The sequence below is a fragment of the Fusarium proliferatum genome (genome assembly GCF_900067095.1).
Source record: "Fusarium proliferatum ET1 genome assembly, contig: FPRO_scaffold004, whole genome shotgun sequence".
In the NCBI taxonomy this organism is placed as follows: Eukaryota; Fungi; Ascomycota; class Sordariomycetes; order Hypocreales; family Nectriaceae; genus Fusarium; species Fusarium proliferatum.
The window spans coordinates 658,638-672,940 of record NW_022194793.1 but is presented as its reverse complement, the minus strand read 5'-3'; the positions used below and the strand labels follow the sequence as shown (position 1 = coordinate 672,940).

Genomic DNA, 14,303 nt, shown 5'->3' with positions numbered 1-14,303 from the left:
GGATCACAATAGCATTTATGGAAAAGTGATGAGCTATAGAAAGACCTCATTGCGCCCGAGAACCGGGGCTGACACTCACTATCCGCCACTGTTGGGCTGCCCTCATGCGTTTCCATGCGTATCGACTTAGCCCGGTGCTCATCTCTGTGACGACTTGCCTTACTTGCCTTACTTTAGTTTCTTTTGCTTGCTTGTCCACTCTTTGCTACTAGTCCCTCCCAAATCCTTTTATTACCCCGGCTGCTTCTAGTCCTCTGCCACCTTTTTCTTGCAGAAACTTTGATTGTTGACTACCGCTAAAATTACCCTTTCCCTCCACCCTCCCCCGTTTTCTCGGCCGAGAAACGGTTCGATAGAAGACGTGTGGTTGTAGAGCTACCGCGAGGTGAAACGATACCTCAAGGTATCACTACTTACTTGCTGGGTTGCCGAGGAACCTTTACTGTCTAGGTGTACTTATGGCTCAGAGTTGGGTTAGAGAGGAATCCTCATCGTCTCATTCCGAGAGAGCGGGGGGAAGAGCACAAACACAAGCACATGCACATGCACAAGGGCAAGCACACTCGCATGTATCCTTTACAAATATGAACCATGCGGCAGCAGCAACACCAACAACAGAATCACAAGCACAGGTGCAATCTGTCTCAACATCGACGGCTACGATCTTCCCAATAACTGATCTGACCACTCATCCGTCTTCTATTCCCCACCCTGCCAGCGTCAACACTTTCAATAGCATCGATATTCCCTATACGGAGAGCTCTTACAGCAGCAGCAACGTCTCTCCTGCTTCAACGAGTACTCCGGCTACTCCCATTACAGGTGCCGGCAATACTGAACGCATCGCTACCACCAGAAGCCCATCTGTCTCTGCTGCCAGCACTTCAACTAAAACCACTTCAGTCGCTTCGACTACCTCAGCTTCCTCCGACCTTGTTGCACCATCAGCAGCCCCTCCAGCTAAAGCAAAGCGTGTCCGGACAAGTAAGCCAAAAGTCAAGACAGGATGTGCCAATTGCAAGTTCGTCTCCCCAATCCTTATCCCCTATTTCTCAACCTTGGCCGTGTTCGGGTGTAATGGTAGCCAAAATCTCACCTTTGTGGCATTATAGACAAAGGCGAATCAAATGCGACGAGGCTCGTCCAGCTTGTACGCAATGCGTTCGAAGCAACAAAACCTGCACAGGCTACCCACCCCCTAGTCGCAGTTCCCGTCCGTTCGAGGAGATTCGGATCGCTCCAAAGCCGATGCCAGCATACGATGCCCAAGCATCTTTAAGCACTCCCATTGCTCCTCTCCACGGCGACTACCATCTGCTGCCACGTCGGGCCCATCAAAGATCAAATTTGAGGACTACATCCCCAGGGACTACTTCACCGTCACCTACTACTTACCATCCATCCTCCGTTATGCAGATACAACCAAATGAATCCTTCTACCTTGACATATTCCGCTCACACACTGCTAACGAGCTTTCTGGCTTCTTCAACAACCTCTTCTGGACGCACTATGTATTGCAGGCGTGCCACTCTGAAGATGCCATCAAATGTGCTGTTATTGCACTGGGTGCTCTGTATCAGACTCTCGAGCAGACAGCTGTTCTGAATATGCACAGTGGATCGGAGATGGGTGGTGACGCGCGTGCCGAGCTTGTCAGGGGTCATTGGCAAGTTGCCATCAGGAGATATGGTGATGCATGCAATGCTTTGGTGAAACTAAACACTCAAGACCAGAGATCGCACAGGACCTCAATCATGGCGAACGTGCTTCTGGCCTGCTTTGATTCCTTTATTGGTGATCACAGGCAGGCCATTCACCAGATCCAGACGGGACTTGGCCTGCTCGACATCTTCCGCACTCAACAAAGACAAAGACTCCTTCCAGTTTCCGAGAATTCGCTGGAGGAGGAATTGGTTGTCATTTTTACTCGCTTGGCGATTCAAGCAAAGTCCTACGATATGGCATTCCACTTCCCCCAGCCGTTCAGTATAAGGCTCAGCTCACAATCGCAAACACAATCTCCTGGTCCGAGTGGCACAAATACCCCTTCGCAAGAAGAGCCCTTCTCGATCCCTGAAACCTTTACATCTGTTGTCCAAGCTCGAGTGGCCTGTGATGCGTTAAACGCTAGAATTATGAGATACATCGAGGAGCTTTTCGCCATGAAGACCGACCTCAAGAGTACCCTACCCCAATCGTGGCTTGACTATGGTCTTCATTTCAAGGACTACCTAGACGCTTGGGGAAAAGCGTTCGACAACCTATTTTTCACACGGCACAATCCTTCTGTCAGCCTTCAGGAGAAAGCAGGCATTGCTGCACTGAAAATGCTGTCCACGAATTCAAGAATCCTGTATCTCATGATGTTCAGTGACAAAGAGTCTGACTTCGACAACTTTCTTCCTCAGTTTCAGACAATTGTTGATCTTGGTACCGAAATAGTTGGTGACGAAGAGAGGCGAGCCGCATCCCGTGATTGCCCTGATCCTGAGCACTGCCAACATCGCCAACGCGAAAATTGGCAAAGCCAGGAATTGTTCCCGGCCATGGGATTCTCAGCTCCGCATCTCAAGCCCAGATTCGCAGCTGACATAGGAATTGTTGCTCCTCTATTTGTCGTAGCAACCAAATGCCGCGATCCAGGAACAAGGCGCCGAGCTATTCAGCTTCTACGCAGCAGTTCCCGCCGTGAGGGCATGTGGGATAGCGAGATGGTTGCAAATATTAGTGCATGGGTCATGAATCTTGAGGAGTCAGAAGCGCTGTCTATGGGGGTCGAGTCATATCATGTCGACGGCATCACGAGGCCCATACCACGAATAGTCCCCGAAGAAAAGCGCTTCACAATTCGCTCTGTTGACTTCGACCTTCGAACTCGAGTTGCGGACCTTCAAGTTGGCACTCGCGGTCTGCCACCTGGTATTCCTGATTCTAAATTTCGTCAAACTCGGCTGAACTGGTAGCGAGGCCAGAGGCGTATTGGCGCTCATATTCGTGTTGTATAGATAGTTCACCAGCCGTGTATATGGACATGATCTTTCAAGGAGGTGGTGTTTCGGACTCGGAGTTCAAGGAGGTTGGGAAATGTGTTGAACTACCATATCTATGTTGCGTTATCAATGCAACAAAAACTCTCTTGGGAGACAGACTTTAATAGTACATACAGCGTCTATCATGTATGCCATTTTGGGTTCTAAACATCTCAAATTCGCGCTATTGCTCAACAGTGCCACCCATGTGTAAAGTGCGAATGTCCATCTTCTACCGGCGTTACAAGGGTGGTAACTCCTCTCGACATATGGGACACTGAAGTCGAAATCGCATCCAACCTTCCAAGCAAGCACTATGAAATATATGCCTGCAAGGTGTAACCATATATAAACGACGAGCGAAGACGCCAGCAACGCCGGTGTCTTCGTCTTCGGCTGTGAGCACGGGCACCTCCAAGACCTCACGACAGATTGCGCAGTCGATACTCCTCGTCGTGCTTTGCTTCTTACTGCCATCATCACCTGATGATCGGGCACGCTCGATACCAGGTGTGTCGTCAGCAACCAGGCCAATTGGCAAACCACCAGCTTCGAGACTATCCTCGCGAAGGACAGGGTGGTAGTCCCAAGCATCAGGGGCCCAGCCAGCGGGAATGCCAAAGCGGGGACCGATAATGTCTTGTGCGGCAAGAATGATAAGCTGTATCCAAAGCCAGGCGCAAAAGACAAGGAAGGCATGCCGATCCGAGCGAGCATAAAGAAAATTGTCTTCTTTGATCCAGAAATAAGCTACGGGGAGGAGTCGTAAGATGGACTGGCCAACGACGAATGGCCAGCCGAGAGCTCGCCGGCAGTTTCGACGAGTATTACGGAGAATTTGAGGGATCCAGAGGGATAGATAGACGAGGACACACAGGTTCAGGAACAATGACCTCAGATTGGGATACCATGTTGTAGAAGAAATGGCCAGGAATATAATACACAGGGAGGAGAGAATCATGCGGCCGATGATGCTCTGGAAGGATTGGGGGGCTTCCTCAGCACGTTGCGCAGTTGTGGCGCTAGGGACTGCAGCAGCAGCAGCAGCAATCTCGGCATCAACATCTTGATCGGAGGGAACAATCACAGGCTGTTGCTGAGATCGAGGCGGGGGAGGCATGGCCAGTTGGTGTGCTGTCACAGGCTCCGGCAAGAGTGATCTGTCTGAAGTCGTCGCAGCGGGTAGTTCGGTGCCATTGGTGTTATCACCCATGCTGTTTGCTTCCCGCTCACGTCGAGGCCGGGCTTCAGGGAGCTGAACTTCATGGACTTTGGCGAGAAAGCTTCCACCAATGGTCATGGACAGGAATGCGGCAAACAAGAGGGCCAATGTCGGCAGAAAGGTGGCGCCAGCAGATGATACCCAAGTTGCAGCAGCAGTGAAGGTCATGCCGTCAACCATGAGCATCATGGCGATAGTCCAAAAACTCACTCGACCCATGGTCGACGGGGTGCAGGACTCACGCATCTGGTTCTTGAGGAGATTGACCTGACCAAATACAACGATTGCGTAGACAAGAATCCATGTTTTGACCTGATATAGTTGAACCTCTATCTTCATGCCTGTTAAGTGCTGGGCCTCGCTTGGGCCAAAATCCGGAGGTCCTTTGGTCTCTAGGAAGAAGCCGCAGTCTGGAGAGTAGATGATAGCTGACATTTGGAGTTTGGGTATCTTCGGGATGGGTGCGCCAACAGGTGATTGTAACTCCGACTCAATAGCATCGATAACAGCCTCTAAAGCGCCCCTCGATGATTCCTGGGAATCTATGTTGAAATGGGTCCGACTTGGTGGAAAGACTTGCGCATACATAACATATTCGCAATGTGGCGATGGATTAGTAGTGTATAGAGGATTTTCCAGATCTGAAGTCCATGGTACAGTCTGATCTGCATATATGTTCTCCCTCTTTGTCGCAATGGTGTGGGCAATCGACTCGTTAAGTAGCCTCTGACTAGACTGGAAGAAATCCTCACTTGGTGTAAGGTGCGGCAAGCCGAATATGCCCTCGAACTTCTCGCTGGTGGTGGTCATCAAAACCACACCTTGACGTGGCCAATGAACACCCCATAGCCTCATTTCCCAGTCATGACCAGAGCCATGGGTATCCTCAATAGTCGTCGTGCCCTTGACACTCCGTATGAGACCTCCGGCGACGGGGACGCTACTTTCAGTTGGCAATTGCTCATACTCGTTGATAGTTTGGTTCCCTTCTAGGCGCAGCATCATGCGACCAGTGCGACCAGTGATGTTACGCGCCCAAGGCACATTATCACCAATCCAGTCCATATCAGGAGCAATTTTGCTCAGATTGTAGCTGTTATATCCTCTAGAGATAGAGGCTTTTGGCTTGACCCATTCTCCATGAACAGTCCCTGATGCGTTCAACCATATAGGCTCACCATGTCCAGTGTCCCACAGATTATGTTGTCCAACAGGTGGTATGGCATGTCGGCTGAAGGCCAAACTCCGCTCGCGGAATCTTTTCAACCCGCCCCAGGAGAGGTTGTCATCCGCACGAAAACCCGTAAGGTTTAAAAAAGATGGCTTCGCCTTGGAGTCCTCCCCCAGGACCGGTGCGAAATCGCCCCATCGCGAAGCATTCAACACGTCCAGAGCATCCTGAAAATGATCAAGTCTCTCGCCAGCGAGATCGGAAAGAGTCAGAGACTGACTTGAGTAGTCACTATCGGGAAAGACGAGCCAAATAATGAAAACAATAAATATAAGTGTAGCGATTGGATGTTGGGCTTGAGGCATGATGGATGGATGACCCACGATAGCGAGCGACTATCACTGTATCATGCTTAAATTTGGTTTAGTCGTCGGTCCAAGACGACGTGGTGAAGATGGTAATGACTGAGGATTTGAGTGTGGTGAGGAAATAGGTTCGTAGATGTATGCGGTGGCTGATACTTGGTGGCTGGTCAGCCTCTCCTCATGAGATATTGTTTGAGTTTATGAGACCTGGCGTTCATGGAAGTGGTACGTATCGCAACTCGGTGGTTGTAGCTGATGAGGTGGTGCTAAAAAGAAATGCCGTATCCGTCTATTTTCCGGCACAGTATGAATAAGGGGCAGTTCAGCAGCGTCAAACAAAACCAGGTACCGCCAGACACAACTACCAACGCACATATACACGCTCATAAGACAAACATTGCATCTCAGAATCTACTTTGAGCACCTCAGTATCTCTCTATTAGACTCTTTCTTCTTCAGTTTTGTTCATTCGATACACCGTCCTTTCGTCCTCCTATCCCAATATCATGATGGCTAGTAACGAGCCGCAACCGGATCCAACAGTCAACAGCAAGACTGAAAATGTATGTTTTATTCTTCCGCGATTCAAGCAACCACATCTGGACTCATTCTGTGTAATATCGCACTGAGAACGCTTAAGTTGGGCGGCAAGGCCTTCATGAATGGTTTCAACAGCACCGCTGACTCGTTCTTTGTCAAAGCCTTCAGATGATGCTCGCGCCGATGTCACAGCCGCTGTTGAGGAGCTTCTAAACTCTCTGTCTAACAAATTTGCTGGTGTCTCGTCAGAAATCTTTGCGAAAAGTGAGTATCTAAGGGCTCCTGTTCCGCACCATCCCGCTAACATGGTGTGAAGTGGATGAGATGTCTCGGAGGCTGGATAATCTCGAAGCAGCTCTTCAAGAGAGCAAGGCGAAAGATGGAGGATCAACAAAGTCCTCGTGAAATTTGAGTTCAATAAGAGATACACAGTGTTTGGGCTTTCTCTTGGTTGTTTCGATTCATCACATGCAAATAGAAGTGCTAATATGTCTCGTTACGATTTTATCATGTCGAGTCTAGTCGACTAAGATCCAAATACATAAAACCCTTTGATTCGTGACTTCCTCCCCGCTCTCATTTATCATATAATGGTCCTTTACAGTTCATCCTTGATCTCTTCGGCCTTCTCCTCGACCTTCTGGGTAAACTTGCGAAGAACGTTGGTCTTCTGCTGAATCTGGTCACGCTTGGTGGGGGCCAGTCCACCCTTAGTAAGGATGCCGTCCAAACGAGCGAGCTCCTTCGACACCCAGTCATTGTTCGAGCTCAGCTTGTCAAAGACGCGCACGTAGTACTCGGCGTATGTTTTCTGAGCAGAATCGGTGAGGGTCTCAACCTCCTTCTTGACCTCCTCGGCGACGTCGGCGATGGCAGCACCGCCTGTGATCTTGGCCACGAGCGTGTCAAGAGACTCAACGGTACCAGCAACGGTATCAAGACCACCACCGGTGACTCGGTGAGTTCCGGCATGCTCGTTGATCCAGTCAACAAAGGCTTGCTCACTGCGTCCACTTTCGTAGGCTACAGCCTTCTTGCTGCCAGCAGGGAACCACTTAATGGTTGGGTAGGACTTAACACCTTGCTCCTCAGCCACTGCCTTGCTGTTGGGGGCTTCGGCATCAACTTTGGCGATCAGGACATTCTTCTCGTTTACGAATGTGTTGGCGAGGTCTTCCCAGGTAGGGGCAAGGCTCTTGCAGTCTGCAATATGTCAAGATTAGTGAGATTGAACGAAAGAGTGGCGCAGGGAACACTAACGTCCGCACCACGGAGCGGTAAAAGCGACGAGAACATGCTTGTCGCCACCAATGGCCTTGGGAAATGTCGCATCGTTGAGGTAGGTAACCTCGCTGGGCAGCTCAAGCTTCTTCTTGGGTTTTACACCAGTCTTTTCAACGATGAAATTGGTCAGACTCTCAAGGTCGCGGCCAGACTTGTAATCCTGAGGCTTGCTGCTCTTTCCATCGAAGAACTTGAGGGTAGGAAAACCCTGGATACCAAATCGCTTGCCAAGCTCACGCTGAGCATCAGCGTCGACTTTGGCGATTTGGACCTTGTCCTTTGCGTACTCGTAGGTATTGGCTAGGTCCTCCCAAACGGGAGCAAGCGTCTTGCAGTGTCCACACCACGGAGCGAAGAACTCGACGAGCGTAGGTTTGCCGGACTTGAGAACGATATCGTCAAAATTAGAGGGAAGTAATTCGATGACGGCGGATTTGGCTGCGGCTGTAGCGGCAAGGGCGCTCAGCACGAAGCTCTTGATAAGAACCATTTCTTATGATGAACTCGATTCGTTTTACTTTGGATATAAGAGAAGTAAAGAAGAGAAAAGAAAAGCAAAATGAAGCAATGCACTGTCTGCAATCAGAGAGGTGCTTGTTTCTGGAGGGTTGCTTGGAAATCCACCAGAGATGCCAGCTTGCATAGGAATGTCCGGTGTAGGTGGATATCCCTGTAGGTTAAAGCGGGACCTAAAGCTACCTTGAGGTGAGCTGGAGCTGTATTGGTCAGCTACCGTACCTACAACAGCACATAGTTTGGATTACAGCCTTTTCGATGAAGTGTCCTACATTAAAGTTCTCTTTGGACCTCTCAAACTCATCATATCGGATAGTATCCTTCGAATCAACTATTTGCAGAAATTAATAGCCTTAACCTCAGGTGTGGGCTACTCAATGGCCTATATGCTGTGTGTTCATGAGAATCTAAGCACAACTATGGTATAAATTCAATGATGCAGCCAGGTGAACGAGACTTGGCGATTCGGAGCCTGCGTAACAGACAAACAAAGCCTATCTAACTTCTCCATATAAACAGGACGTCGATAGGCATCTAAACTTAGAGCTTCTTGAACTACCATATTCACGATAAGAGTGCTGCGGTTCTTACAATTGACCCCACCGAGGCTCTTTTAGCTTCAACCCCAGCTTCTAAGTTGGATTTTCTAAAGAAATTTGAGAATATGCTTGGCTACTACCTGGATCTTTGCATAGATTCACATCAGAAGCATTGTGCATATAGGCGGTCAAACGAAGTACAATCTTGGTGGATATTCCTTGAGAGCAACTCGCTAGCAGAAGGCAGCTCGCGATCTTTGACAATCCCGCCATGTAAGAAAAGAGTGACCACCCCAGCAGCAACATGATACTGCCCTCACAATTATACACAGAAAATTCAGGAATGGTATATTCAAGCTCATGCCGAAATCGAGCTTAACCTAATGGTGCAAACAGCCCCAGACACTCATGTTCGTTTGGTCTTCAGTGGATATCAGGGTAACCTTGTTGGACAGCTCCGTGTCAGTTGGGGAGGTGAGCGGGTCCATGTACTGTCCCGGGTCATTGATAGTCCGGAGTCCGATGTGCCCTCCTACCCGAACTGGGGCTGCGGACCTAGTAGGTGCACACAAGTCAAGTGTAAAATTTCCAGCGGCAACCAACTCGCGAAATCAAACCATCCCGCAACCCTTCGAGCTTTCGGCCTTCAATCATCACCGCAACGATGTCTCACGAAAGCGTCTGGAACTCCCGACCCCGAAACTACGGCAAGGGCTCTCGCAGCTGGTACGAATATATATATCCTTTGCCCGAAATTCCATGCGCCCGATGGCGTCGAAATCATCGACCGAAAACAATTGATGCTAACATCTCGTAGCCGCGTCTGCAAGCACAAGGCTGGTCTCATCCGAAAGTACGACCTCAACCTGTGCCGTCAGTGCTTCCGTGAGAAGGCCAAGGATATCGGCTTCAACAAGGTGAGTTTTAATCGAGCGGAATCACTTATGTGCCCCAACACCCAGGGCGACGCCCAGTGAAGTAGTGGGAACAACGAAACTGACTCAGGATTGCCTGCAGTACCGATAAACGATCATGACACCCGGTTTTCTCGTTTAAGGGATGGGGGGGACTGCTAGAGAGCAAAGTATTGTGTGGATGGGGGGAAACTCTCAGCAGAACGTCAAAGGCCTCGCGGTAACAAAAAAGAGCACTCGGAGGGCGGCCGCTTGGAACAGGAGTTTTATGGCTTGCTTGGGTCCCTCAGGAAGATCGTGCGTTTGACGAAAATCCTCCGAGGATAGACGAATACCATTGCATCGGACCTCGATCATGTCTCTGTGTCCTGTCTTATCCTCCAACTTTTGCGCATGACCAGCCTATGGCTATAGAGTGCATCGGGTCAATGTGATTAATGACAATCCTAAAGAAAAACTCCAAGTGCTGGCCCTCGCGCATCCTTGAAGACCCTGCTGTGCTCATCTAAAGTTGATCCAGTCATCGTTACGTGTCACGGCCACAATGACCATCATACTACCACAATGGACAAATGATTTGAGGCGAAACAAATTTTTTTAGTTTATAAGTCTTATTACTGCCTCCCCTAGATTTTATCTAATTCGGATCACCAAGAAGGTGGGAGGAAGCAGAGCGGAGATCTTTGAGCCCCAAGGCCAGCTAAATAAATATACAGGAGCCAAAATGGACTCAAAGAAAGACATTGCATGATTGTACATAAGCGTGATAATTCGTACACCGCCCCCGTTAACCTTTTCATTTCTTGTCTAAAGCGCCGCTTATTTGAGGATGCGAGTGCAGAGACCAGTAGCGACAGTTCGACCACCCTCACGGATGTTGAATCGCTGACCAACCTCGATGGCATTGGGGTGACCCATGGTGACAACCATCTCGGTGTTGTCGCCAGGCATGACCATCTTGCTGGAGGCATCCTCAGTACCCTCAGGGAAAGTCAGGTCAATGGACTCATCTGCGGTTCGGAGGTAGAGCTGGGGTCGGTAGTGCTCCTGGAAACCGGTGTGTCGGCCACCCTCCTCCTTGGAGAGGACATAGAGGGAAGCGAGGAACTGGGTGTGAGACTTCACGGTGCCAGGAGCGCAGACGACCATACCACGGCGGACATCCTCACGGCGAACACCTCGGATGAGGAGACCAGAGTTGTCACCAGCCTGGGACTGCTCACAAGACTTCTTGAAGGTCTCGATGTCGGTAACCTTGGTCTTGATAACCTCCTGACCCTTTCCAACAAGCTCGATCTCCTGGTCACGCTTCAGAACACCACGCTCCACACGGCCAGACACGACGGTACCACGGCCAGCAATGGAGAAGACATCCTCGACGGACATAAGGAAGGGCTTGTCAAGGTCACGCTCGGGGGTTGGGATCCACTCGTCGACGGCAGCAAGAAGCTCATCAATCTTCTCGGTGCCAATCTCAGGGCGCTGGTTCTGGAGAGACATGAGAGCCGAGCCCATGATGACGGGAGTGTCGTCGCCTTCGAAGCCATAGGTGTTAAGAAGCTCGCGCATCTCCATCTCGACGAGCTCAAGCATCTCGGGGTCATCAATGGCATCGACCTTGTTGACAAAGACGACAATTCGCTGAACACCAACCTGACGAGCGAGGAGCAAGTGTTCACGGGTCTGGGGCATCTGTCCATCGGAGGCAGCAACTACGATGATAGCACCGTCCATGTTGGCTGCACCAGTAATCATGTTCTTGATGTAATCGGCGTGACCAGGGCAATCGACGTGGGAGTAGTGGCGGTTGTCGGTGGCGTACTCGATGTGTGCGGTCGAGATGGTAATACCACGCTTTCGCTCCTCAGGAGCCTTGTCAATGGCACCATATTCAAGGAAGTTGGCGAGGCCCTTGTCGGCCTGTCGCTTTGTGATGGCAGCAGAAAGAGTGGTCTATGATGAAGAGTCAGCTGGGGTTTGAGAAAGAAAGAGAGTGGAGGGGTTGTAGATTCTAGAGGACGCAGTCATACCTTGCCGTGATCGACGTGACCAATTGTACCGATGTTCACATGAGGCTTTGATCGCTCAAAAACAGCATATGTGCGGTAGAGGTTGAGGACACCGGATGTGTTCTGCTTGCTGAAGGCGGACTGAAGAGGGTTGACGGGGTTAGCCCGTAGACCTTGTCGGGCGGTGCGCAGGAAAGGCGCAAGGGATCGGAAAGCGGTCGACATTGTAACGGCTCCCTCTAGATAGTATAAATGACAATTAAAAACGAGACTAGAGCGGAGGGAAAGGGGAACAGAAGCGAGAAACACACGATGGTGCTGTCGGGGTGCACGATAGAGACGGAGATGGAGATGGGACACGGCTATAATGAGGCCTCGAAATTTTCTCGAGCTATCAAGTCAGGCCTCTTGTCTCGCTCTAAAGGTCTCTGTTCGGTAATGGATATCTGGTGGAGCCAACCCGCCAGTTTTACACCCACTCAGACCACAAGGAAATAAAAAGGTAGATCACGTGGAGTTGATGAAGCTGATGTTCCGTCAAGTTCCTGTACTTATGACCTATTTACTACCAAAATACAAGGTATGGATGTTTTGTTTTTTTAAGAGAAGCTATAGAGCTTTATAGTTTCAAAGGCGTCTGAGTTACACTGTTGTATTGGCGGCAATGGTACCCTTCAGGTCAGATTCCTACTAATACAATGTCTCGACGACTCTGGATTAGGTATATAAGTAGTGTACTTAGCCTACTATCCGTCAATGCCCTCCGGGCGTTTTTAAATAAGTCTCAGGATCAGTAGGAATTGAATTACTGTAGCATATCTTGAGTGATTAGGATGCTTCTTCATCAAAGCAATTCGCGAAGCACTGCCAATCATATACATTCAACAATAGCATAATGCCATGGAAGTATCCTGTACCCTCATCTTATTTGCGGGTTCCAGAATTTGACCAGTGAGACGGGTCCGTCGGAGAAGGCCAACTAAAAGGAACCTCCCAAGTCGCGCGCCATATAAAAATCTCAACCGCAGCACCTCAACTCACAAGCTTCGACATCTTTCCCTCCTCACTGAATCAAGCATTACTCCTTATACTATTCTGGCACCATTATTCCCGTCGCTTTAAACTACAACACCTGGATATCTTCATTAAACTCACCTGCTTTAAACGCGACTGTCTCTTCAGACCCTCAACAGCGACCACAGCAACATCCTAGTAGAGCAGGTTCATTCACAAACCCATAGCCCATTTCAAAGTACCTGGAAACGCTTAAAATGGATCCTGTTGGTCAACAACGGCAACACCAGGGCGAGCAGCCTGAACTCAATGCCTTTGGAAAACTCACTGCTCAGTTCCTGCAGTATGGAGCAAATGCATCCAACAACATTTCAAACGCCTTCGACAGCATGGACACAAAAGCATGGCTCCGTCTCACCGTCATTGTCGGTGGCTATATGCTGCTGCGCCCCTTGTTCCTCAAGTTCGTTACTAAAGGGGCTGTCCAAAAGATGGAGGATGATGATGCCCGCGAAAAGCGCAAGGCACAAATTTCTCCCAATGAGCTACGTGGTCTAGTTGAGGATGAGCCTGAGATTGACGAGGAGGGCGATGGTACTGGTGCCGATTGGGGCCAGAAGGCTAGAGTGAGGCAGAGGACTATGCTGAAGGATCTTCTCGAAGCTGAGGAACGAAGGAGGGAGGAAGAGGAGGAAGATAAGGATATCGCTGATCTTCTAGAGGACTAGACTCTGGTCATCTGGGCTTCTTTGGGCGCATTGTTGGGGAGTTTCTGATTTGGCTGATTGAAAGTGACAAGAGGGTCATATCGTGGGTTGCAAGCACGTCTCCTAGACTGGCCACTGACTTGATTGAAAACTTGGACACCTCCACTTCGGTTTCTCGTAAAACGCAGGTTTCCCAGTGAGGCTGATTCTTTTGATCAGAATGAATCCCACCAGACCATACTGATAATCTGAGAAAGCGGAAGAATGAAGCAGTCTGAAGCATAATATTATCACACATGTATAGTCTCGCCGTTGTTTGGGACCATAAAGATTATTGAGTTAACGTACGGAGTAGAATGACCATGCTTATTCGATAAACTATACCTAGAATACAACCAGAGGTTCCAAGCGAATGTGGTTCACGTTGACCGGGGAACAGGCTCACGGGTCAAGTAGTTAAGCATTGCAGCGCTGGAACCACACATGTGAGAAAACATTAAGACAGAGTCGACAATCTAAGACGAGGAATGCAATGATAAATTGTTTTTACATGTAGATTTACAGGTATTTATGGCACCTGCAACTAGCGACAGCATTATGTACAAGCACCCGTGATTATCAGGCACTTAGAGCAGGCTGCCTTATACCAGATTTTGATAGCCCTACAAGGCATGAGAACACTATGTAAGTGCTGGGCATAGGCGTTGGCCCTTAGTATAGCCGCGATTCTCCCCCTCGAATAGACGAAAGGCATTAGTATCTATCGATATGACTGGCAATCCTTCCAGTGTTAGAGAGCGAATAAACAGAAGTGATTGTCCTGGAGGTTATTTGAAGTACCTAATCTGATGGCATGTGAAGATCCGCCTGCTGTATTACTATGTACAACCGTTCGATGCTGCATGAAGTTCTCTGTCCGGTTACCGAGACATCATATCCATGCCTCAAGGGGCAAGAAAACAGCGAACCTTACAGTAGGGTGTCAAGATAAA

General features: G+C 49.4%; 7 protein-coding genes across 7 annotated transcripts; 4 read left to right on the top strand and 3 right to left on the bottom strand.

Moving 5' to 3' along the window:
• Positions 1-584: 584 nt before the first annotated feature.
• On the top strand, positions 585-2,964 carry FPRO_04417 (uncharacterized protein; the record flags this gene model as incomplete). Its single annotated transcript, XM_031229924.1, has 2 exons — positions 585-1,021; positions 1,113-2,964. The coding sequence occupies 2 exons, from the start codon at positions 585-587 to the stop codon at positions 2,962-2,964; spliced, it is 2,289 nt and encodes a 762-aa protein (XP_031080113.1).
• Positions 2,965-3,271: 307 nt separating this feature from the next.
• FPRO_04416 (uncharacterized protein) lies at positions 3,272-5,788 on the bottom strand (the record flags this gene model as incomplete). Its single annotated transcript, XM_031229923.1, has 1 exon — positions 3,272-5,788. The coding sequence occupies one exon, from the start codon at positions 5,786-5,788 to the stop codon at positions 3,272-3,274; it is 2,517 nt and encodes an 838-aa protein (XP_031080112.1).
• A 509-nt stretch (positions 5,789-6,297) lies between these two features.
• On the top strand, positions 6,298-6,733 carry FPRO_04415 (uncharacterized protein; the record flags this gene model as incomplete). Its single annotated transcript, XM_031229922.1, has 3 exons — positions 6,298-6,351; positions 6,490-6,592; positions 6,645-6,733. 3 exons carry the CDS (start codon positions 6,298-6,300, stop codon positions 6,731-6,733), a joined length of 246 nt encoding a protein of 81 aa, XP_031080111.1.
• Positions 6,734-6,926: 193 nt separating this feature from the next.
• On the bottom strand, positions 6,927-8,102 carry FPRO_04414 (putative protein disulfide-isomerase precursor; the record flags this gene model as incomplete). The annotated part of the gene is made up of 2 exons (XM_031229921.1): positions 6,927-7,531; positions 7,589-8,102. 2 exons carry the CDS (start codon positions 8,100-8,102, stop codon positions 6,927-6,929), a joined length of 1,119 nt encoding a protein of 372 aa, XP_031080110.1.
• A 1,229-nt stretch (positions 8,103-9,331) lies between these two features.
• Positions 9,332-9,644, top strand: FPRO_04413 (putative 40S ribosomal protein S29; the record flags this gene model as incomplete). Its single annotated transcript, XM_031229920.1, has 2 exons — positions 9,332-9,393; positions 9,485-9,644. The coding sequence occupies 2 exons, from the start codon at positions 9,332-9,334 to the stop codon at positions 9,642-9,644; spliced, it is 222 nt and encodes a 73-aa protein (XP_031080109.1).
• Positions 9,645-10,400: 756 nt separating this feature from the next.
• Positions 10,401-11,815, bottom strand: FPRO_04412 (putative translation elongation factor EF-Tu precursor, mitochondrial; the record flags this gene model as incomplete). The annotated part of the gene is made up of 2 exons (XM_031229919.1): positions 10,401-11,534; positions 11,612-11,815. The coding sequence occupies 2 exons, from the start codon at positions 11,813-11,815 to the stop codon at positions 10,401-10,403; spliced, it is 1,338 nt and encodes a 445-aa protein (XP_031080108.1).
• A 1,046-nt stretch (positions 11,816-12,861) lies between these two features.
• Positions 12,862-13,332, top strand: FPRO_04411 (uncharacterized protein; the record flags this gene model as incomplete). Its single annotated transcript, XM_031229918.1, has 1 exon — positions 12,862-13,332. The coding sequence occupies one exon, from the start codon at positions 12,862-12,864 to the stop codon at positions 13,330-13,332; it is 471 nt and encodes a 156-aa protein (XP_031080107.1).
• Positions 13,333-14,303: the final 971 nt, after the last annotated feature.